Source organism: Sorex fumeus, unplaced genomic scaffold, assembly GCF_029834395.1.
Source record: "Sorex fumeus unplaced genomic scaffold, SorFum_2.1 ptg000044l, whole genome shotgun sequence".
NCBI classification, from domain to species: domain Eukaryota; kingdom Metazoa; phylum Chordata; class Mammalia; order Eulipotyphla; family Soricidae; genus Sorex; species Sorex fumeus.
Genome location: NW_026606101.1, coordinates 20,570,942 through 20,595,550, shown reverse-complemented (window position 1 = coordinate 20,595,550; position 24,609 = coordinate 20,570,942). Strand labels below are relative to the sequence as shown.

At 43.7% G+C, this 24,609-nt stretch overlaps 1 protein-coding gene across 1 annotated transcript in view; it reads left to right on the top strand.

Annotated features, from left to right (window-relative positions):
* Positions 1 to 24,609, top strand: part of DNAAF9 (dynein axonemal assembly factor 9) — a 125,946-nt gene that overhangs the window by 43,380 nt on the left and 57,957 nt on the right. Inside the window, exons 9-18 of the mRNA XM_056121428.1 lie at positions 3,828 to 3,883; positions 5,762 to 5,897; positions 12,139 to 12,220; positions 14,290 to 14,326; positions 15,660 to 15,747; positions 17,907 to 17,983; positions 19,950 to 19,994; positions 21,366 to 21,411; positions 22,410 to 22,521; positions 23,843 to 23,913. Of these exons, the coding sequence (XP_055977403.1) occupies positions 3,828 to 3,883; positions 5,762 to 5,897; positions 12,139 to 12,220; positions 14,290 to 14,326; positions 15,660 to 15,747; positions 17,907 to 17,983; positions 19,950 to 19,994; positions 21,366 to 21,411; positions 22,410 to 22,521; positions 23,843 to 23,913 (750 nt within the window). The remainder of the gene's footprint in view (positions 1 to 3,827; positions 3,884 to 5,761; positions 5,898 to 12,138; positions 12,221 to 14,289; positions 14,327 to 15,659; positions 15,748 to 17,906; positions 17,984 to 19,949; positions 19,995 to 21,365; positions 21,412 to 22,409; positions 22,522 to 23,842; positions 23,914 to 24,609) is intronic.

Genomic DNA, 24,609 nt, shown 5'->3' with positions numbered 1-24,609 from the left:
ATAGCACAGCAGGTAGGGCGTTTACCTTACATGCGGCCGGCCGACCCAGGTTTGATTCCCAGCATCCCATATGGTCCCCTGAGCACCGCCAGGAATAATTCCTGAGTGCAAAGCAGGAGTAACCCCTGAGCATCACCGGGTGTGACCCAAAAAGCAAATAAATAAATAAAATAAAAGGTTTCATCCCATGCCAGCCCCTATAAGAAAGTTTTGTTTTGTTTCAATAAAGAGGACTCCAGTCTCAATAAAGAAGACACAAGTGTTTTAGTGTGATAGGGCCTCTGTCAGTGAGGATTCTATTGAGCACTAATTATCAAGCCTATAAATGTCTTTTCATGTGTCAACACACCTTTGTCAGTTGAACCTAGTAATGCCATGCTTTCTTCCCAGGCAAACAACAATAAAGTAACTGGGTCCAGGCTGAGACTTATCCATAGCGGTGCTCAGGGCTTACTCCTGGTTTTGTGCTCAGAGGGCTTCTGGTGGGAATTGGGAGACCATATGTGGTGCCGGGGATTGACTGCATTCAAGGCAAGTGCCCTACCCACTGTCCAGTATTTTTATATTCAAACTGCTAATTCCTTTACCTGGTATTATTTAATTAACATTTTTTTGGGTTGTGCCAGAAGTTGAATTTATGGTCTCATGCCTGAGGGCATGTGCTTTACCATGAGCTAATTTCCTAGCCTTAATTTCCCAGTCAACTTGTCTTAAGAGAAGGCATAATGATGGATTGAACCTTGTAGGTAGTAACTGGTATTACTTGAGTTAATACATCAAAATACCTATCATAGTTGACATTATATATCCTCATGAATTTTCTCTACTATTTCAAAATATAAAAAGTTTTCAGAGGAGCTGGAGAAATAGGACAGTGGGTAGGGTACTTGCCTTGCATACAGCTGACCCAGCTCAATCCTCGACATCCCATTTGGTTGGTCCCCTAAGTACCGGCACTCAGGATTCCTGAGTGCCAAGCCAGAAGTAACCCCTGAGCATTGCCAAGTATGCTCCAAAATTTTTTTTAAAAATTGTAAATAGAGGCTAGAGTCATAGCACAGCAGGTAGGGCATTTGCCTTTCATGCGGCCGACCCGGGTTCGAATCCCAGCATCCCATATGGTCCCCTGAGCATCACTTGGTATAACCCAAAAAGCAAAAAAAAAAAAAAATTGGAAATAAAATAAGCATCAAAATTCCAGTTGACAAAAATCTTGTATAGATGTAAATAAAATGACTAGGGCTAACCAAATTCCTAATGAATGAATATAATTGAAATATTCTACTTAATTCATTACAAAGTAGAGGATATAAAATAAAACATCTGTGAGTACTATATTTTATCAACTTGGCAAATATATCTAAAACATTTAGTGGATAATATGATGATACTATCCTGAGATAAGCACAATTATGTAAATGGATGTTGAAAAATATTTTGAAAAACAGTTTGGCAATACCATTTTGCACATTTTTATACTTAATTTTATTTCCAGGCCTACCTTAAGAAAATAAAGCTACAAATAAAATTGGTAAAAACTGGGGGTTGGAGTGATAGTACAGCAGATAGGGCGTTTGCCTTGCACACGGCCAACCCAGGTTCGATCCTCGGCTTCCCGTTTCGTCCCCCAAGCACTGCCAGGAATGATTCCTGAGTGCACAGGTAGGAGTAACCCCTGAGCATCACCAGGTGTGACCCAAAAAGGGAAAAAAAAAAGAAGAGTAAAAACTTGCTTATTATAGTATTGGGCTAGAGCGATAGCACAGCAGGTAGCGTATTTGCCTTGCACGAAGCCAACATGGCCAACCTGAGTTTGATTCCTCTGCCCCTTTTGGAGAGCCCAGCAAGCTACCGAGAGTATCTCGCCTGCACAGCAAAGCCTGGCAAGCTACCCGTGACGTGTTTGATATGCCAAACACGGTAACAAGTCTTACAATGTTACTGGGCCCACTCGAGCAAATTGATTATAGTATCAGTAATGAAAAAAAATTAGATACGAACTTTTTTTTTTTGAGTCACACCCGATGATGCACAGGGGTTACTCCTGGATCATGCACTCAGGAATGACTCCTGGCAGTGCTCAGAGGACCATATGGGATGCTGGGAATTGAACCTGGGTTGGCCATGTGCAGGGCAAATGCCCTACCCGCTGTGCTATCACTCCAGCCCCATGAACTTTTAAGAGTAAAGGACCATAATAAAGTTTAGACAATAATAATATTCTATGGGTATACCTTAGAAAAAAATATTTAAAGAAATTTTCAGGATGTTAATAGTTTATAGAGATTTTGGATCATTTTATTTTTGCTCTACAATAACCATATGTTGAATAAGATTAAATATAATATTAGTTAAGGTGATTAAAATTGCCTTTTGAAATGTTTTTGTTTTTTGTTTTGGGGTCTTTTTGCTTTTTTGGATCACACCCAGCGATGCACAGGGGTTACTCCTGGCTCTTCACTCAGGAATTACTCCTGGCGGTGCTCAGGGGACCATATGGAATGCTGGGAATAGAACCCGGGTTGGCCGCATGCAAGGCAAATGCCCTACCTGCTGTGCTATCGCTCCAGCCCCCACGATGGAGACATTATTGGGTCCACTCGAGCAAATCGATGAACAACGGGAGACCATGACCGTAACCATTTTGGGGTCACACCCAGTAGTGCTCAGGGCTTTCTCCAGGTTCTGTGCTCAGGGATCAGTCCTGGCAGGCCCAGCGGATTGTGTAGGTTGCCTATACAGTTTGAAACTGGGTCAACAGATGCCCTGCCTGCTATACTATTGCTCCAGCTCCAACTTTTTGAAGTTTTTAATCTTTTTGACATTGATCCTGCATACTCATATTTGATTAGTGTTTCACCCAACAATGTAGCACTGTAACACTGTCCTCCCATTGTTCATCAATTTGCTCAAGCAGGCACCAGTAACGTCTCCATTGTGAGACTTTATACTGTTTTTGGCATATCAAATATACCACGGGGAGCTCGCCAGGCGGAATACTCTCAGTAGCTTGCTGGGCTCTCTGAGAGGGACAGAGGAATCAAACCCGGGTCGGCTGCGTGCAAGGCAAACGCCCTACCTGCTGTGCTATCGCTCCAGCCCACCCAACAATGTACCAAAGTACAAAGTTGAGAAATAATTCTGTGATTTCCTGGGAGTCCCATTAGTGTCTAATAAGTCTTTTGGACTCTTCTTGCTAATTTTAAATTAGTTTAAAATCAGTTTAAGTCAGAGAGACAACTCAAAGGACTAGAATATATGTGGAGGTCTCTAGATTCCTAGAACTACTTGGTACCCCCAGCACCTCTGATGTCACTCTGGTAGTCCCAAGTACACCAGACTTGACCTCTGAATCTCACACAGTAAGGCCGGTATTACCCAGGTGTGTATTCTGGGTTCCTGAGCACTGCTTGGGAGTCCATCAAAATAAAATAACTTATAATTAATTATACATATTTGTTGGGACCACAACACAGGGGAAAATTTAAATAGAAGACATTCCCTTGATAATATAGAACCATCAGTGGTGTTTAGTCCAAAATCCTTTCAATAGTTAAAAGCTACGTAATTTGATAATTTTCTCTTCCTTTTTCTTTATTTTGTTTTGAAGTCTTTTTTCCCTATGCATATTTTTGTTTGCTACCTGTTACCCAAATTCATTTTGCTATTCATTCCTTCATTGTCTTATAGTTATCTACAAACATGCCTCTCTCCTACTCATTCACATTTTTATATACACATACAGATATGTTGTAGGGGAGGAGTTACTATTCTATAAAAGTGGGTTCTTAATATATAGTATATATAATGTTGGCTCTTCTTTTTAGCCATTCAGAAGTTACTTCAGCCATGGGATGATCTCCAGCCATATAACTGAAAACAGGTAAGGGGCTTGGTAAAGGGTAATAGGTAAAATGGGTTGAATGTTGGGGAACGTCTAAATCCAGATACTAGAGTCAGGAAAATATGAGTTTAGTACTCTCAGAGTAAGAAATCTCTACCCTGTAAAATTGTCTGTTTTCACTGCTTGTTTTTGTGTTTTTGGTCTTGAAAGTCATCCTCGGGAAAGCCCTGCGTGCAGGAGGCAGTTACCTGATGACTGGTCTTTTCTCTTTTCTAAACCAGCCGTCTAGGAGGGAGGCACACCAGCCCAAGTTGCTTTTTTCTACCCAAAGTATCTCTTAGTTTGAGCTGAACTTAGTTGAATTTAGAAGAAAAATCAGGAACGTGTGAATTTATAGAATCATGGTTACTTTTTTAGTTTTTGGGCCAAACCCAGCATTGTTCAGGGCTTCCTTCTGACTCTGCACGCAGGGATTGCTCCTGGTGATGCTCAAGGGTTGGGGGGGGGTGGGTAGCAGGGGACACACTAAGGGATGCCGAGAATTGAACCCAGGTAAGCCGCATGAAGGCAAACACCGTACTGGATGTACAGTTGCTCCAAAAGCCCTTGTTTGCCTAAAGCCCAAAGAAGTATTTTTTAAAAGTTATAAAGTGCAAAGAATTTTCTAGATGACAACACACTGCAGACAGTTTAGAGAAAGGATAAGGGAATAAAGGAAACTGACCTCGTCCCTTTAAGTTACTTTGACAAAATCTCCATGAATTGAGTGGCTTAGATAGGACATTTGTTTTCACAATTCTGGAACCTGAGAAATCCTAGATCGTGGCTCAGGTTCCAGTGGCCCTCTGCTTGTGGCCTGTGGTCCTCTGCCTGTGGCCTGTGGCCTGTGAATGGTGTTATAAATACCCAAATGGCCCTGGGGCCTGAGAGATAGTACAGTGACCATGGTGTCTGCATTGCACACACCTGACCCAGGTTATCCCTGGCACCCCATCTGGTTCTCTGAGTCCTGTCAGGAGTGATCCCTGAGGATAGAGCCAGGACTAAGCCCTGAGTACCACTGGTTGTGGCGCTCCCCCCAAAAAACCTTAAGTGGCCCTTGACAGGAACATTTCCCACTCCTGATTTAAAGCAATGTTTCTGAACATTTTCCCAGCAATGGCCACCTTTTCACTTTGTTTCCTTCCTGTTCTCCATTCACCCCTTGCCTACCTGAGTATTGCCAGGTGAAGCCCCCAAAAAAACAAAAATTAAAATTATAAAATTCATATTTCTATTTAAATGCAGTATCATAAAATTAGAATATTTACTATATATCTTTATCATGGAAGCAAACTCATGTAACTTTTCTTTTTTCTTGGTGTTTGGATCACACCTGGTAGTGCTCAGGGGTAACTCTGGCTCCGCACTTAGGAATCACTCCTGGTGGGCTCGGGGGACCATATGGGATGCTGGAGATCAAACCCAGGTTGGCTGCATGCAAGACAAGCACCTTCCCCACTGTACTATCTTTCTTACTCGTGGAGCTTTTAAAGAAGTAAAACAAGCTGAAAATAAAAGCCTAGCAGAATAATGGTACAATGAGTAAGGCACCCAACAGCCCTATATAGTTCCCCGAGCACCACTAGGAATGATCCCTGAACACAAAACACCATGAGTAAGCCCTGAGCACCATATAGTATGGCCCAAAAACTAACTAAATAAAAACCTGGCTTGTGCTTAGTTCCCCAGTGGGTCCATAGCGGAGTCAGAGATGTAAGGTGTTCCCAACTGGCAGGGACCATTTTACAGATCATACCAGCTGCTTTGCTCATACTGCAGGAAGCTGTTCAGAGAACCCTGAGAATGTTATCCTTGGGAGTTTGTCCTGGACAGGAATCTTTGTCCTAATCACATGTTTTTGGTTTGCCGCTCTAGCCCCAGTAGGCAGCCGTTTGTTCTCTTTGGCAATCACTCCATGAAAGAAAACCTGAATGCGGGCAACTTTAACTTCCCCTCTGAAGGGCACCTGGTACGAAGCACGGGTCCCAGTGGGAGCTCTGCCAACCACATGGTAAGAGGCTTGACTGCCTGGTGCTTAATTGGTTTCATTATAGATCAGAAAGGAGGGGGACAGGATGAAAGGAATTTACCCAGATGTGTGTTGATTTAACCTTGAAGCTGTTTTGAATCACAAAGAAGTATCTGGAAACTGACTGTGTATTTTCATACAGGTACACCTCAGAGAGCTTGTGTGTTCAATTTCAGACCACTGCAATAAAGCTAACCTACCAATAAAAAGACATGTTTTTCTTTGCCAGTACATAAAAATGTTTTATTTACACTGTATTTTTAAAAAATTTTTATTAGTGAAACACCATGAGGTACAGTTGTAGACTTACAAATTTTTGTGCTTGGGTTTCAGTTATACAATGATCAAGTACCCATCCCTCCACCAGTGCCCATTTTCCACCACCACGGGTCCCAGTATCTCTCCCATCCCCCATCCCCCCATCCCACTCTGCCTCTGTGACAGGGCATTCCCTTTTGTTCTCTTTCTCCTTTTGGGTGTTGTGGTTTGCAAAAGAGAGGCATTGAGTGGCAGTCATGTTTGGTCTATAGTCTACTTTCAGCATGCTTCTCCCATCCTGGGAGGATCCTCCCAACACCCTTTATTTGTTGCTCCCTTCTCTATCTGAGCTCCCTTTTCCCCTAGCACGTGTGGCTGGCCTCCAAGCCATAGAGCAAAATTCCTGGTACTAATACCGGCCACTCTTGGGGGTTAGTCTCTTATTTTGTTACTTTATGTTCCCCAGATGAATGCAGTCTTTCTATGTCTGTCCCCCTCTTTCGGACTCATTTTGTTTAACATGATACTTTCCATGTAGTACCACTTGTGTGTAAATTTTATGACTTCATCTTTTCTAACAGCTACATAGTACTCCATTGTGTAAATGTACCAAAGTTTCTTTAACCAGTAGTACCACTTGTATGTAAATTTTATGACTTCATCTTTTCTAACAGTTACATAGTACTCCATTGTGTAAATGTACCAAAGTTTCTTTAACCAATCATCTGTTCTCCTGCACTCGGGTTTTTTCCAGATTCTGACTATAAAAGTTTTATTTACACTGTATTGTAGTCTGTCAGATGTGCAGTAGCATTCTTTCCAAAAACAACAGCCATCTATCAGAAATGTTTTTGCATTTACTGATACAGTGTCTGCTACTTTCTTTTATAGGAAACATTAGGCTGGAATATTAGACTTCAATGATTGTAAAAGCCCATGGAGGGCCAGAGAGATGAAACAGTGTGTCAGGCACTTGCTTTGCTTACCTCTGAGCTGGGTTTAATCCCATATGACCCCCTGAGCTCACTAGGAGTGACCCCTGAGTGCAGAGATAGGGCTAGAAATAAGCCCTGAGTACATCCAAGTGGGACCCCAGAACAAACAAACAAAAAGCGCATGGAATTTTAAGTGTCTTCCTTTTGAGGGGAGTCCTCCTAATCATGCTCCCACTGACACTCAGCCCAGCTGAGTAGGTCAGTTTAATGTTTGAGCCCAGGGGTGTTGGAACCGTCAGGACCACCCTGACTGGGTGTTGAACATGCCTTGTGCCTACCAGGCAGGTGCTCCTTCCCTGTGAGCTATCTTCCTTGGCCTAAGATATTTTTAAATTTGTAAAGAGAGACCGTGAGATCCAAGTCAGTGTGGGATGTGGGGTCACTTGAGTGGATATACTGTGAGGAAGCTGCTGCTCTGTGGAGGAAGGCTGAGACCCCCACACACTCCTGAATACAGTGTACTGGCTTCTCTGCATTCTCTGTCACCTGTTGACCGTATCAAAACTGAAGCAGATGATTTGATTTCTGCTTCTGGGAGGATGGCGTGGACATATTTTTCCCTGATACTCTTCAGTACTAGACATTATATCAAGGAAACATAGGAAGACACTGGAAGTTGGAGAGAGGCTAACCATGTTAAGGACTTCAGGACCAAAGGAAGAAAGTGGTAGTGAGTTTTTGGAGGTTTCTTTTTGACTGCGTATCCTAGACTAGATACTCAGGAAGCTAGCAACCTAGAAATGTAGGCACAGACCAATAGACTCCATATCAGAGCTGCTCTCTGGTGACAGCACGTGGAAAGGACAGTCCAGCAGGAGCGAAGGCTTCTTATCAACAGCTGCTCTATTCCACCCAAACCCATGGCAAAAAAGCGCATGCCCTCCATTAGACCTGCTGGCAAAGGCTGAGTGAAGAGCCTAAATGAGCCCTTGCGAGGCCTAATGGGATGCTGTTTCCTCACTCCCACACTTACCAGGCTAGTGTCAAACATGAGAGGTAAGGGAGAGTTGACTAACAGACTAAGATTTAATCATAAGATTAAAAATACTTTTTCCTTGTTACTTTACTCCCCACCAATAGGTCTCAGTTTAATAATAGTGGATTATTACTGGAAAAAAGCTTCAAAGAAAGGATCTAGAAGTACAGTTCAGGCCTTAAGGAGTTTGCCTGGCACACCACCAACCGTGGTTTTTTCATAGCATAGCATGTAGTCCTATTAGCTCTGCCAGAAGTGATTCCTGAGCATAAACCAGGAGTTAGCCCTGAGCAAAACCAGGTATCATGTCCCCCCCATCTCCAAAAAAGAGCCTCAAAGTACAAATGAAGAATTCTGTGAAAACCTAAGGCAACACGTAGAGAAAGATAACCACATCAGAGGAATTTGAAGCCCCTGACATCTATAGCTATAAGTAACATTAAACACAACCCACTACCCAGTCAGAAGAATATAAAAACCTCATACTAAGGTCCTAGCTACTTCAGTTCTTATTACCTGATACATAATTTTTCCGACTTAAAAAATTCTGTGAGGGAGTTAGCTCAAAGAGCTAGTGTTTATGCTAACCCAGGTTTGATCCCTGACACCGCATGGCCTCTCAGACACCACCAGGTGTGCACTGCAAGCATCTTAACCCCATACTACCTCTCTTGCCCTTTACTGTTTTATTTGACACAACTTCCTGTAATGGTTTGGGATTTTGTTTTACAAACATGAAAACCTGATGAATTCAAGGAACTTTCCTGAGATCTGGTTCTAAGGTGGGCAGCCTTAACCTTTTATCTTTAGTTAGAATATGTATGAACTGGAGTGATAGCACAGCGGTAGGGCGTTTGCCTTGCATGAGGCCAGCCTGGCCGAGCCAGGTTTGATTCCTCCGCCCCTCTCTGAGAGCCCGGCAAGCTACCAAGAGTATCTCGCCCACACGGCAAAGCCTGGCAAGCTACCCATGACATATTCAATATGCCAAACACAGTAACAAAATGGAGGGAGACATTACTGGGCCCATTCGAGCAAATCAATGAATTTGGGAGGACAGTGCTACAGTGCTAGAATGTGTATATATATTTTTTTCTTTGTTTTGTTTTGGGGCCACACTGGCAGTGCTCAGAGATAATTCCTGGCTCTGCACTCAAAAATCATTCCTAGTGGTGCTCGGGGGACTCTATGGGATGCCAGGATCAAACCCAGGTGGGCCGTGTGCAAGTCATGGGCCATATCTGCTGTAGTGTCTTTCTAGCCCCTATTTCTTATATTTAAAGGTAAGATATTTACCCTTTTTCATTCCTGTGTCATTATGGATAGTTTACAGATTAATAGGTAAAAATAGTTAACAGTAAAATATGAAAATCAAGATCATTTGGCAGTTTCATATGCAAATTCTATTTTTCCTATTGATATTTTGAAATTCAATTTTTCAGTTTGATGTTGGGCCTGGTAGATAGTACAAATGGGTATGGTCTTACATGTGACCAACTCTGGTTCAGTCGTTGGTAACATATATGTTCCCCCTAAGTAGCACTATGATTGGCCTCTGAGCATAGAGCCAGAAATAGACCTTGAGCATACCAATATGGCCCAATCCCCCTCCCCCAGAATGAATGAATTCAGTGGTAATGTATTCTTACATAAATTTACAGCATGTTTAAGTAACAAGAGTACATTTAGCATATATATGCATATATGTATATATATATATATACACATATATATATACACACACACATATATATGGATAACTTGGAAATCCCAGGAATATATTTTAATTGAAAAATGTACCTACTGTTTCATGTCTTGTCCTGTTCCCCTTGGCAGCTGAGTGGCCGCCATCCTCCAGAGGCCATTGAACAGTTAGGTTTGGGCCAACAGTGACGAGACACACGGGGCCTCATGGGATGGGGATGGAGCCGACCCTTTCCTCCCTACCCCAATGAGACCCCAAGTTGCCACCCACAAACAGCCTCTCTGGCTCCTGATCAAGCTGCTTAATGGCCATGATCCCAGAGACTCAGAAACAAACCTTGCAACCCAGCAGCTTTTGGCAGAAATGCGTCCGGTCTCTGTAGTTGGTTACTGGCACCGGGCCACCCCAGGTGGAAAAAGGGTGCTGTCCCTCCATCTGCTCCTCCTTGGCAGCCCGGTGGCCTCCATCCTCCAGAGGCCATTGGACAGTCAGGTTTGGGCTCGAAGTGACAAGACACATGGGCCTCGCGGGATGGAGGTGGAGCCAGCCCTTTCCTTCCTGTCCAATGAGATCCCGGGTCGCCACCCACAACCGGCCTCTCTGGCTCCTGATTAAGCTGCTTAACGGCCATGATCCCAGAGATTCAGCAACAAATCTCAGAATCCGGCAGAAATCCCTTCAGATTTAATTGTTAAAATTTTGGAATTCCAAAATCGCACAGCCACTACTGCAGCCATGCGACCTCATGTGTTATTCATAATCAGCAATTGAAAACAAATTGTCTACAGTTGCCTTTTCGGCAGATCTGAGTGTTGGGGTAAAATCCCAAATAATAATGGTGGGTATGGTGTCGAAATATAGAATGCAATCAAAGTAGAGAGAGAGTAATGTGGAAATCATCTGCTCCACAGGTAGGGGGAGGGTGTGGGATGGGTGTGTACTGGGGGTTTTGGTGGTTGAGAATGGGCACTGGTGAAGGGACTGGTGTTTCATCATTGTATGACTGAAACTTAAACCCGAAAGCTTTGTAACTGCTCTCACGGTGATTCACGGTCACGGTCCTCCCGTTGTTCATCGATTTGCTCGAGCAGGCCCAGTAACGTCTCCATCATGAGACTTGTTACTGTGTTTGGCATATTGAGTACGTCACGGATAGCTTGCCAGGCTCTGCCGTGCGGGTGAGAGACTCTCGGTAGCTTGCCGGGCTCTCCGAGAGGGGCGGAGGAATCGAACTCGGGTCGGCCGTATTGGCTGTGTGCAAAGCAAACGCCCTACCACTGTGCTATTGCTCCAGCCCCATGGTGAGTCAATAAATAAATTTATAAAAAGGAAAAAATAAAAAAAGTTAGGTGGAGTTCATGCCCAATTCAATCAGCCTAATTAGTGGCTGAAAAAAATAGCAATACTCCTACATTTAAAAAAAAGAAAAATTACCTATTAACAGAAATATGAATATGTGGCCGCAAATAAAAAGGAAAAAATAAAAAAAGTTAGGTGGAGTTCATGCCCAATTCAGTCAGCCTAATTAGTGGCTGAAAAAATAGCAATACTCCTACATTTAAAAAAAAAAGAAAAATTACCTATTAACAGAAATATGAATATGTGGCCGCAGGCGTGACAGTGAGCAGGTGAAAAACCAATGGGAAAATGTTCAGAAACTCCTAGTGAATGAACAGGCTTCTGAATGTATCACGTTGGTTCACAGAGGAGGCTGGGGAAGGTAGTAAAAAGATGCTGTATCAGCTACTGCAGCCTTAAAGTGAAGATGCTGTCTCTTTGCACTTTAAAATTGTTCCTATGCATCTTATTTTTCTTCTGTTTAATCAAATCAAAGTTTTTCATGGGAAAAAAAAATATATATGTGTGTGTGTGTGTGTGTGTGTGTGTGTGTGTGTTTATCTAGGTTCATGAATCTGTTGATCATACTAAAGCAAATTGTAATCAAAATAAATCCTTATTTTATTTTATATCTGTAATTCAGATTTACAATATCCACAGTGTTACAGAAAAATGCCAGCTTTTATGAATGAAATGCATCTTTACCTTTAGCTATTATTTTATATATTATGTGTTAATTTTTTCTATTATTCTATGTTTAATACATGTTTATTTTTCTCTTCTATGCCTTAAATCAGTTGTTTGTAAAATAAAATTGTTTTCCCTATATACATTTTGATTTCTCTAGACTATATGTGTAGTCTAGAGAATAGATAGTCTATAAATGTATATACATTTGGTTTCAATACACACCTAAGTCCCTGTTTTATTCTTATTTTTTTGGATATACAGGTGGTGCAGTGTGTCTCACCAAAAGGACCCCTGGCTTGCTCAAGAACATACTTTTTTGGAACTACTCACATTCCTTATTTAGGTAAGTCCCTCTAAGTTATCATCTCATCAACTTAAGAGAATCTTAGAACTAGTTCTTCTCCCATAAAGTAGAAGTGGACTCAGGATTTACTGCTCTGTTTGGAGGTGCTTAATTAAACCCAAGTTTTAGTCATTAAACTTCTATGATTGCAGGCGAGACTTGATGACTCTTCTCTGTTTCTTGTAGAATTATTTCAGGAAGAGGGGTCCAAGAGATAGTTCAATGGGTTGGGTTCTTGACTTGCACATGACCAACCAAGGTTCAATCCCCAGCACCCTATATGGTCCCCCAAGCCCACCAGGAGTGATCCTGAGTGCAGAATCACGGTCATGGTCACGGTCCTCCCGTTGTTCATCGATTTGCTCGAGTGGGCCCAGTAACGTCTCCATCGTGAGACTTCTTGTTACTGTGTTTGGCATATCGAATACGTCACGGGTAGCTTGTCAGGCTTTGCCATGCAGGCGAGATACTCTCAGTAGCTTGCTGGGCTATCCGAGAGGGGCGGAGGAATCGAACTCGTGTCTGCCATGTTGGCTGCGTGCAAGGCAAACGCCTTTCTGCTGTGCTATCGCTCTAGCCCGAGTGCAGAATGTGGTCTAAAAAAAAAAGGAGGAGGAAAAGCTCTACACAGTCTGACCCTATGTTCTTAGTATCAGAAACCTAGGTAGACAGAGCACGAAGTGTGGGTTATGATGGGAGTTTGGATGACTTAGCCAGGTGCCTGTTAACAGTTCTTGTGAGGAAAGTGAAGACAGGCCATGGAAGAAGGTGCCCATGAACTGAGAGTCCCTGCTGTAGAGGCATGCAGAGGGACTAACAGGGCCCACCTTTCTTGCTGGCCTAATCAGAAGCTGCACACACTCAGGAAAACCTGAAGAAGGTTCTCTTGAGTGAAAGGGGTGAACCTAAGCCCTGCGGCACAAGAGAAAACACATCAGAAACTAGGTTTTGTCTTGGTACTGAGAAAACTGAAAGAATGACTTCAGTCAAATAATTTAGTTTAAGAATAAGGGATTGAGGGCGGAGCAATAGCACAGCGGGTAGTATGTTTGCCTTGCACACAGCGGACCTGGGTTTGATCCCTGGCTCCCATATGTTCCCCCAAGCACTGCCAAGAGTAATTCCTGAACGCAGAGCCCAAAGTAAGCACTGAGCATCATCAGGTGTGACCCAAAAATTTTTTTTAAAAAAATGGAAGAATAGGGGGCTGGCTGGAGTGATGGTCCGGCAGGTAGAGTGCTTGCCTTGCATGAGGCCGACCCCATAAGGCCCCCTGAGCCCCTGAGGAGTACTTCCTGAGTGTAGAGCCTGGAGCAACCCCTGAGCATTACTGGCCGAAAAAAAAAAAAAACAGAAATATCCTGTCTCCCCAACTCCCCCGCCCTAATAATTTCCCATTTAGAAAAGTTAAAATAGCGTCCAGGGATAGCTCAGTGGTAGAGTTCCTGTCTTGCAACCATGAGACTTTGAATTTAGTCCCGACTACCACCCCACATACCAGATATAATCCCAGTGGCACTGTGCCTCAATAAAGTGTGTGCTCTCCAGCCTGCTGCAGGCAAGCATGTGCAAGCACTGCACCTAAGTACACTACAACCAGAGTGGGTGAGCCTCACAACGAAGCATGTGAAACACCCCAGTCACCATAATAGCAATGAAAGGGAAGGGAAGGGAAGTAGACAGACATCAATAAAAAATATTGAAGTGAGCCAGAGATGTGGCTCAGCAGTAGAACCGTCACCTTGTGCATGTGTGAAACTCTGGGTTCAATCGCCAACATGTGCACAAACTTAAAATCTGTAAAACCAGTTCTATAACCTCTGCTTTCCATGTCTTCTTGGTATTTAGTGGTAGTTCTGGGTTGTCGGGGTAGTCAGTGGAAGGTGGTGACCAGAGGATACTGGGAGAAGCTGGGTTTTACTGTTGTTTATGCTTATACTGTAACTCTAAAGGCAGAGCCATGATTCTTGGTATCTTCTTCAGATTAAACATACAAGTCGTAGCTTCCTTGTGAAGGGCTTGCATCTCCTGTGATCTTGCACATTCTCATTACATGTTCTCTTTCACAGATGATCACAACAAACCATCCAAGAAAACTGATCAAATGTAAGTCTTCATTTCCTTTTGTTTCCCCCCTTAAAGTTCCTCAGAAGGTGTGAGTGTCTTTTCTGCCCCCTTTTGAGATCAGTAATCCCTGTCCCTGTCTCTCAGCCCAGAGTCAGGCTGACACACTGCCCACTTTTCTATCTGCTCCGCTCTCCAAAACTCCTTTCTCCATGAACATTCACATTGGGAGTAAGGCATGTACTTGGAAGAATACAATTCAGGTCATAAAAATGCTACAGTTACTGAATTCCAGGAAGAATTGTGATCAGAAATAAGAGCAGAAGAGTTGTTCTTAGCTAATTTAACATCCCAGCATTAGTGATCTCTAGGCCAGTGCTTCCTGAGAGCCCTCAGGGCAGGCCACAAGAATCATCTAAGAATCTCTTGTAAAGAGTAGGTTCTCAGGGCTTTTGTCATTCAGAATCCTTGATAGAGAATCATGGGCCTAGGACCACAAAACTAATTGAAGGTCAGAAAGAAATAAGGGAAAAATAAGAGAGATCCCAGACGAAACCGAAGAAGCGAAAACTGGGCCAGAACAATAGTACAGTGGGTAGGGTGTTTGCCTTGCATGTGACCAACCCAGGTTCAGTCCCTGGTATCCCATATGGCCCCCAGAGCCCTCCAGGAGTGATCCTTGAGCTCATCACCCTGAGTGAAGCTGGGTGTGGCCCCCAAAACAAAACACAAAAGAAGCAAAAATTTACAGCCTAGGAACAAATTAGGCATAAAATAAAAACAAATGTACTTAAGTTGCACAACCCCATTTGGGGTGGTGACCCACAGTTTTTGATGCTAGGGACTAGATTATGTAAAGTGCTTGAAAAGTGGTCTGTCACTGTTAATTTGAATTCAGTGAAATAGAAGTATTTCTCAATAACTAATTTCTTTGGCCCCTGAGATGTCCCAGTAGATTATTGCTACTAGAACGTAGCAGCCAGTCTTGAACAGATGGGGCGGGGGAAAGATGTACGGGTGTGGTGTGGCTGGTTCCTGGAAATCGGTGTGTTGAATGTGTGACACTAAGGGTGCTCCAGCACAGAGAGGTCAGGAAGCCCACATGGTTTTCCTCTGCTATATCAAACACAGGAAGGGTGGTCCACTGAACCGAGTTAAGAGCTGCATCTTCTTGTGAAGATTTAACAACAGCAAGCTGTAAATTAAATGGAGATGGAGCGAAGCATTTCAAAAGGCTTAGAAATCAATGAGTTCCATTTTTGCATACTTTTTTCCGGTTTAAAAATCAGCCTCTTCAGTCAGATCATTTATGTGCATGCTGCTTCCGATGAAACCTTGTGATGCTATAGTTAACCCTGATTTTTTGTTTTTATAGTAGGCTCTTGTCACAGGTCTATGTTGCTGTTATTGAGGCTGTTTTGGCTGCCATTGCATGTTATGCTAAAACTTCCAGTCTAACAAAGGTAATTTAAATGCCACCTTTCTCTTCCTTAGAGTTTTAATATAAATTTCTAGTATTGTCTTTGGATTCTTTGTAGTACTTAGTTCTGTGTGAGCTTGAGCCTCATAGAGCTTGCATCAGAAAAATATATGCCTTCAGAGCAATGATTTTTTTAACTTTTTTATACCCATATGTCAGCAAAATAGAAATATTTGGGTCAAGGATGTAGGTCATTTAAAAAAAAAAGAAAGAAAGAAAAGAATGTAGCTCAAAGGTAAAATATATACCTTGCATGCAGGAGACCTGGGTTCAGCCCCTTGTGCTACAATAAATAAATAAACATATATATATATATATACACACATATATATATGTAGCTAGAGAAAGAAAAAAGAAATTTTTCAGACTGCTATGCAGAAGTAAATGTTATTAATAAAAAATTCTAAGAATATTTGTCTATCAATTATTTTTAATAATGCTTCTACATGATCCAGTCATGTGTTATTTAAGTAACAATAGCTTTTGCAAACTGGCAGGAAATGTATGTAAAGAACCAACCACAGCTTTAGTAAGTGCTGAGTTCAAGCTTCCTGTGACTGAGCTACTTGTCACTAGAATATCTAGCAGATACCTGATTTTATTTTTAAAAAGTCATTGTAGGGGCTGGAGCGATAGCACAGTGGGTAGGGCGTTTGCCTTGCACGCAGCTGACCCAGGTTCGATTCCCAGCATCCCATATGGTCCCCTGAGCACTGCCAGGAGTAATTCTTGAGCGCAAAGCCAGGAGTAACCCCTGAGCATCGCCAGGTGTGACCCAAAAAACAAAAACAAACAAAAAAAAGTCATTGTATACCATATTGGTTCACTCAATAATTTTTGAGAAGTCTTTTCAGGGGTCAGAGAGATAATACAGCAGATAAGGCTCTTGCCTTGCATTAGACTGACCCAAGTTCAACCCCTGCCATTCCATATGATCCCCTGAGCACCACCAGTGGTGTTTCCTTAGTGCAGAGCCAGAAGTGAACTCCGAACATCACCAGGTGTGACCCAAAAAATAAACAACAAAAAAAACTTTACAATGTTAAACATAAGGAGAAATATAGGTTCTGCTGTGAATTATGATAGTTAGATACATTCATTACATAGTTTAATTTTCTATTAGTGTTTGAAAGGTAAAGGTAAAGGTAAAGGCCCTCCCGTTGATCGTCGATTTGCTCAAGCAGGCCCAGTAACGTCTCCATTGGAGACTTTGTTGTTACTGTGTTTGGCATACCGTTTGGCATATCGGTAGCTTGCCGGGCTCTCCGAGAGGGGCGGATGAATCGAACTCGGGTCGGCCGTGTTGGCCGCTTGTAAGGCGAACGCCCTACCTAGTGTTTGAAAAAGAGCTGAAAATTAGAAAATCTCATTTGCCTTTCCTCAACTAGCACATTTGTTTCTTTCTCTGACCATTACCTTCCTTGCTGTTTTGGGTTCACCTGCCCTGCTGAGTTGGATTCCTATATCTGACCCAGTAAGGAGATGAAGAGCCGGCTTGAGGCCCCCCAATGCCAATAGGACCTTTCCTGAAGGAAGCCATTTGACATTGGAAAGGTTGTGTATGATGTAGATACCAGAGAGACTGTAGTGTAGTTACCAGCTGCTGCCCTCTCCTCTTCTCACTGAACTTGAATCTCGGGTGCCAAAGTAGTATTTCATAGCCCTTAAGCTGCAAGCTTTTGTGAAGCAGTGGGGTATCCGTCAGTGTTTTTTTCCCACGCCTTTGTTTTTTCATGGCTCTGTTGTGACTAGCTCTTTGAATATTCTTAGAAGGGGCAGAAACCCTGTAGCCTATAGTCCTGCCCAGGCCCAGGGGAGGGTTTGGGAGAGAAACAGGCACTTTTCTAGAACTTCACCCATGGCACTATCCCTGCTAGTCCCAGCTCCCTGGCAGATGCAGTTTGAGTGGCCACCTGCTTGAATGAAGCATTTCCTATAAACCCTGCCTGAGAAAAGCAGGCATGATCTTCCTTAACATGATGTTTCACTGTAATCTATTGATGTGTACTGTACTGCAGTGGGATCACATGGCTGGGAGGGGCACACTCTTCTTCTGGTCAAATATTAGAAGGGCTCTTTCTGTCCGTGATGCTTTTTCTTGTTTCCACACTAATTGTCCCTGTTCTGTCACTGTTTCCATAGGCTAAGGAGGTGGCGGAGCAGACCCTGATGTCTGGATTAGATTACATTGAGGCGACCTGGTTTAAGGTAATCCTACGGTAAGCAGCATTCTTATTTGTATTCCTCATTCTTCTGTGTGGAATGTTTTGTGCTTTCCTTTCTTTTGCAGAATTGGGACTTGAACTTTAGACCTATCTCTGGCCTATGCCCTCGTAATGTTTGTTTGTTTAAAAGACCTTGTGCTCACCTATATATATTGTCTCTCCTTTGAGAAATACTCAGTGAAACTATTGGATGTGCTAAGGAACATCATTCCTGATCAGGACTTTGAGAAGCCAGGGAGCCAAAGGAAGGACCTGTAAGGAGAAAGAGTCAGAAGCCTTTATTGAGGCTGGAATGGAGAGAGAGCAGTACCAGCACCCATGTTCTGAGGTTAGAGAAGTGAAGCTGGGCACAGGAGTGTCCAGGTCTGCCGGGGTCAGAGCTCCTGTGACAGTAGTCAGGGCCTCCTGGTGATAGGAGCCTTGCTCTGGCCATCCTGTGCCTCTTGGATGTAGAGACCCCAAGTCTGACCCTGTCTCAGGGTCTTGACATTCTGGGAACTCTTGGTTGACTCCTGGCATGTCACAGCCCTGTGTCCTCTGTCCAGAGTAACCTAAAGGAACCCAGCCCACTTTCCTACTGCCCCGTAGCACACTTTTTTTGCAGAGATGAGCAACACCAGTATTACGAGGTTTCAGAAAGGCGTCTGAGGTGCGAGGGAAATGACTCAGACTCTGCATGTGGCAGCTCAGGTTTGATTCCTCGCCCTGCATGTTCTCCCAGGCACTGCCAAGAGGGCCCCTGTCCTGGTACTGGGAGTGAACCCAGACCCCACCAGGTGTGGCCAAAAGAAGACAGTATAGAAGACTGTTTCTGGGCAATTTCTTATTGTGCCTCACCTCCATTTTCTTACATCTCCAACTCTGGGTAGTGACAAGGAACATTTACAAGAGTGCTTTTGCTGTAGCTCCAGGGACTATGGAAGAAGTAAAACTCTTTGAAGCAGAGCTTAAGGTGTGCTTTCTCTGAGTCTTATGAGTCATGAGATTGGGAGGGGTAACCTCTATTCCTTAAGGCACTGTACTTCCGGTTCCTGGCAGTTTGAAGTCGCACATTTGCTTTTCTCAAATGTATGACCTTGGGTGCGACCGGAAGCCCACAGTCTCTGTCCCCTCACCTTCCCACTGTGTAGAGGGACTGGGCATATAAATGGTAGCTTTCTCCCTAGAGGGTCGTACTTTGACATGCTGCTGGTCGTTGTGTTCTTTCCTCAGGTCCTTGCTTGGGATGCCTGGCTTTCCCAAGCAGCCAGCTGTCTTTGTGACAGCTGCTGAGACCTTTGTGTACCACCCTGGGTTCAAAAACCAGACCACGGGTGTTTGAACCTAGGTGTTTAAATTTGCTCCCATGGGCAGTCCACCAGCTAGAGCCCTAGTCCTCTCCACAAGTCACTTCAGCTAGTGTGCTCAGACTGCATCATGTTAATGACTCTTCCTGAAGGGAGCATGAGATAGGAATAGGAAACAGGCCAGTGCCGGCTAAGACAAAAAATGAAATTTCCATGATTTGGAGATCTTTTTTTACTAAGAGAGTTAAAGTCAAGGGGTTCTTGTTGTTGTTGTTGTTGTTGTTGTTGTTGTTGTTGTTGTTGTTGTTATCCTGAGCTCCAAATATCCCTCCTGGCCATGATTCTAGAGCAGAGGTGGGTTCTTGGTAAGGGAGGCAGCATAACCTAAAGGTAGTAAAGAGGAGAAGGATGAAAACAGCGTTTTCTAAACTGTGGACCGGAGACGCTGGACGAGAGAAGGTGGTTCTTGTGTGCAGTCTGCCAGTCCCATCATGCAGTGCTCTCCTGTTCCATGCAAGAATCCAGATAGTCCTGAGAATCTCCCCAGAGGCAGTTTCAGGGTATAAGGCCTGGAGTCTGGGAGGACCCAGCATGGCTGTCCGTTTTGAGGCTGGGGGCTTATGCAGTCAGCGAGAGATGGCTGACTTTTGTTTCGTTCTGTTTTGGGTCTGCAGCTCCAACATGACCTTTCAAATCCATGCTGTGAACAATCAGGGAAGGTAAGTCTCTTGACTGTGGTCTGTCCTCGTCTGGAGCAAGATTTAGGGCCAAAGAGAAAAGGGAGAAGGTGGGTGTTTGGTAGAGCACCACTGCATTCCTGAAACATTGATATTAACAATATTGTCAACCACAGTGCTTCAATGAAAATAAATTTAATATTAAAGAAAAAAAGAAAGAAGGGGCTGAAGAGATAGGACAGTGGTAAGGTCCATACTTGCTTTGCATGCGACTGACCTTGCTCCAATTCCCAACACCATATGTGGTACTGGAGCACTGCCAAGATTGATCCCTGAGTGCAGAGCCAGAAGTCAGCCCTGATCACTGCTTGGTGTAGCCCAAAATTTTTTATAATCTGAGGAGAAAGAAAAGTGAAGCTACGTTGTAATTGCTGGCATGAATGGTCCCCCATTATGGTGGTGGCTGGTCCTGGAGGTCTTCGGCCAGGACCAGCCACCACCATGCTGAGACCACTCTGCACACATGAAGGTACTGGCAGAGGGACAAAGCCACGCGGGTTCCGGGGCCGAGATCTCCAAGCCTACTCGGACTGGAGTCGAGCATCTTCCATCCAGATCCTCCTATAAAAACTATAAAATTCAGCTCCCGGAACCGCGCGGCCGCGCAACATCTTATCAGGACATCTTTTTTATGACATCTTATTATCTCATTCCTACTTTGGACAAACTTGCAGGCTATCGAATGTAGCCTGCCCACAGGGCAGAGTCTGGCAAACTCTCCGTGGCGTACCAAATTTGCCAAATACCAGTAGGCGTTCGCCTTACAAGCGGCCAACATGGCCGACCCGAGTTCGATTCCTCCGCCCCTCTCAGAGAGCCCGGCAAGCTACTGAGAGTATTCGATATGCCAGACACAGTAACAACAAAGTCTCCAATGGAGACGTTACTGGGCCCGCTCGAGCAAATCGACGATCAACGGGAGGGCCTTTACCTTTACCTTTACCTTACCAGTAACATTGATGGGTTTCATTCTCCTAAAGAGCCTTGAATATAATCTCAGGGCTAGGATGAAAGAGACATTACTGGGGCCTGCTCGAGGCAATCGACGAATAACAGGATGATGAAATGAAAATGAAATGAATGGTCCCTAGTTTGATACCCAGCACGACTCCGGGCCAGATAAGGTGCTTGCCGGGGCTGGCTATGCCCAGCCTAGACCCTCTCTCCATAGTACTTCACATCAGCAGGCTTAGAGAAGGGAGTGGATGTGATTTTATCCAATTGGTGTGCATTCATTCTGCATCTGCATAAATGAAACCCACTGATTTGAAAATCTCCAAGAAAAATCTCAATCTGTAGATTGCTGCCTAATTGAAAAACATGCAATTATTTCCCATCTTTTTTCTTTTCTAGAATCGTGCCCCTGGAGAGTAAAGATAGCCTATACTTTGTGAAGACGGTAAGCAGAGGTGTTGTAAGTCAGGGAATGGCCTGTGGAGGAACATACACAGGGTTTAAGGAGGGTCTTGTACAGTGCATCTGTGCCTCTCTTGAGGAAACAAGTGAGTCTCAGAGCCATCCCAGCTGCAGCATTGGTGAGCCTGTGCAGGTCCAGTGGACCTAGGGTCCTCCGAGTCCAGAGTCTTAGTTAGGGGCCAGAGCAGGCTAAGCCAGGGGCCTGGAAAAATGACACAGCGAAACCAGAAGCCTAAGTGGCTCATGAGTTGGATATTTGAATCGAGTTTTCTGACCTATGTGCAGGGGGTATGGAGTGGCTTAGAAATGCAGATTTAGGGAGCCGGAGTGATAGTACAGTAGGTAAGAAACTTGCCTTGTACATGGCAAATCGAGGTTTGATCCGCATATCCCATTTGCTCTCCCAAACCCGCCAGGAGTGACCCCTGAACACAGAACCAGGATTAATCCCTGAGCACTGCTGGATGTGGCTCCACTCTGCCTCCACAAAAAAACAGAAAAAAGAAATACAAAAAACACCCAAAAAACAACATTAAATTCAGACATTGAGCTAGAGAGATAGTTCAGTAGACTGAGTACATGCTTTATGTACAGAAGGGTCAGGTTTAAGCCCTAGCCCATCTGGTCCCCAAGCATCTCAGAGAGATTACATTAATCGTAAGTATTATATTATTAATATAATAATCAGTATTGCATTTATCATATAAAGCAATGCATTAATATATGATTTTATTTATTCATTTGCTTTTTGGGTCACACCCAGTGGTACACAGGGGTTACTCCTGGCTCATGCACTCAGGAATTACTCCTGGCAGTACTTGAGTGACCATATGGGATACTGGGAATCAAACCCAGGTCGGCCACGTGCAAGGCGAACGCCCTACCCACTGTGCTATTGCTCCAGCCTCCAATATATAATATATTTTGAATATATCATTAGTATATTAGGTTAAATTGTCTAACTTTTCTCATTTATTTTAGGCTTCCATGACTATCTATGATATTCCTGACTTGCTGGGAGAAAGAGGACATTTAGGATCTGTGATCTTCTCAGAATCATTTTTGACCTCTCAAATATTGGTTAAAGAAAAAGGTAAGTGTACCTTGACTTTGAAAAGCAAACTTGAACACCTGTGTTTTTGCAGAATAAACCATAGGCTAAGTCACAGATCAGCAATAAACTGATAAAATAATAGGACATATAATAAAAAGGTTCACGTGTTTGTTAATTCTATAAAGAGAGGACCAGTGAGATGGCTTAAAGGCCTGAGTATATGTTGGCTGAGGGAGCCCTGGCTCCACTCCTTAGCACCACATGGTTCCTCACGCCAAATGAATCAGAAACAACAGGCCCCTGCCCAACACACACACATACAAATCTACTACTAGTAACCAGAAGAAGCAATTCAAAACAATAATTTGATTTTTTTTTTACTCATTATGTTGGCAAGGGCTGGAGCGATAGCACAGCGATAGGGCGTTTGCCTTGCACGCATCCAGCCCGGCTGAGCCAGGTTCGATTCCTCTGCCCCTCTCGGAGAGCCCGGCAATCTACCGAGAGTATCTCGCCCACACAGCAAAGCTTGGCAAGATACCCGTGACATATTTGATATGCCAAACACAGTAACAAGAAGTCTCAAAATGGAGACGTTACTGGGCCCGCTCGAGCAAGATCAGTGAACAACGGGAGAACAGTGTTTGTTTTTATGTTGGCAAAATTCTAAAGAATGGGGCCAAAGAGATCATACAAAAAGGTTAAGGGACCATACACACAGCAGAGCACTGCCAGATGCAGTCCTTGCTGAGCAAAGTCAGGTTTAGCTCCCAAGCACTCCAGATATGCCCCGCAAAACACCCCCTCCAAAAAAACATTCTAAAGAATGATAATATTCAATGCTGTTAGGAAGAGCCTGGTAGTATTCTGACTTTAAATATGTATACCTGTGTTACTTTGATAAAATTTAAAATTGAAAGACTCACTTACAAGAAGTCTTTATTGAACTGTGTTCCTATTTGTTGTTTTTAAAAAAATATTCAGGCTGGAACGATAGTACAGCAGGGAGGGCATTTGCCTCGCATGGGGCCAATCCAGGTCCATCCCCGGCATCCCATATGGTCCCCCAAGCAACTGCCAGAAGTAATTCCTGAATGCAGAGCCAGGAGTAACCCCTAAGCATCACTGACTGTGACCCCAAAAGCCAAAAATAAATAAATAGATAAAATTTAAAATGTTCATCATAGATGGAAATAATTTTCTATTCCTGTCTCCAGCTGAGTTTTCATTTTCCGACTCTCTGTACCAAGAAGGGGAGCCCTTCCCTCTAACACCATGGGGATGGGTGTTAGCAGTCTGGGGCCTGCTAAGTGGGCTCAGGTGGTGGGCAGTAACCTGCATGTCTATGGTCTTCCTGCAGATGGCACTGTTACTCCAGAAACCAGCTTCATAGTCCTGACAGCCGCCATTCCCAGATTCTGCTCCTGGATGGTTAGTGTCATTCATCAGGTAGAAATGGGCATAAGCATGTGGAGAAACCAGGAATATTTGAGGAAGAACCTCTTTGCTGGGTCCCCAGTGGACTGTTGGATCCTGAACGAGTGTCAGTTCAGGAATAGACATTTTTGTCTCAGCTCTTTCTCTTTATACTGATGAGTCTGATTTCTTTAATTCTTAAAAGTGTGGAAAATTTTGGAGAAAAAAAAAGAAATAAATGAAATTTTGAAGGGAACGAGGGCCAAAAAGATAATACAGGAAGGTATTTGCCATGCACGCGGCCAACTTGGGTTCGATCTCTGGCATCTTGTATAGTCCCCAGAGGACTCTCAGGGGTGATCCCTGAGTGTAGAGCCAGGAATAACTTACCGCTGAGTATTGCCAGGTATGACCCAAAAATAAACAAGCGAAAATAACTCACAAAACTTTTTGAAGGATAGGAATGGATATCTTTATTCTACAAATAGGAAGAGAGATTTAAAAACAGACCCACCAACCAAGGACACACAGAAAGCAACAGTGAATTGTACGGCTCCTTGTGAGTGGCACAGCTGTTGTCAAGTGTCCCCAGCCCTGTCTCCCCACCCCCACCCCCGGGGAATTTGTCTGCATCTCCTGGTATCTGGGGACACCAAAGTATAATAGTAGTGACCCTGCTAATGGTCTCAAGACCTGTTACAGCATCTGTTT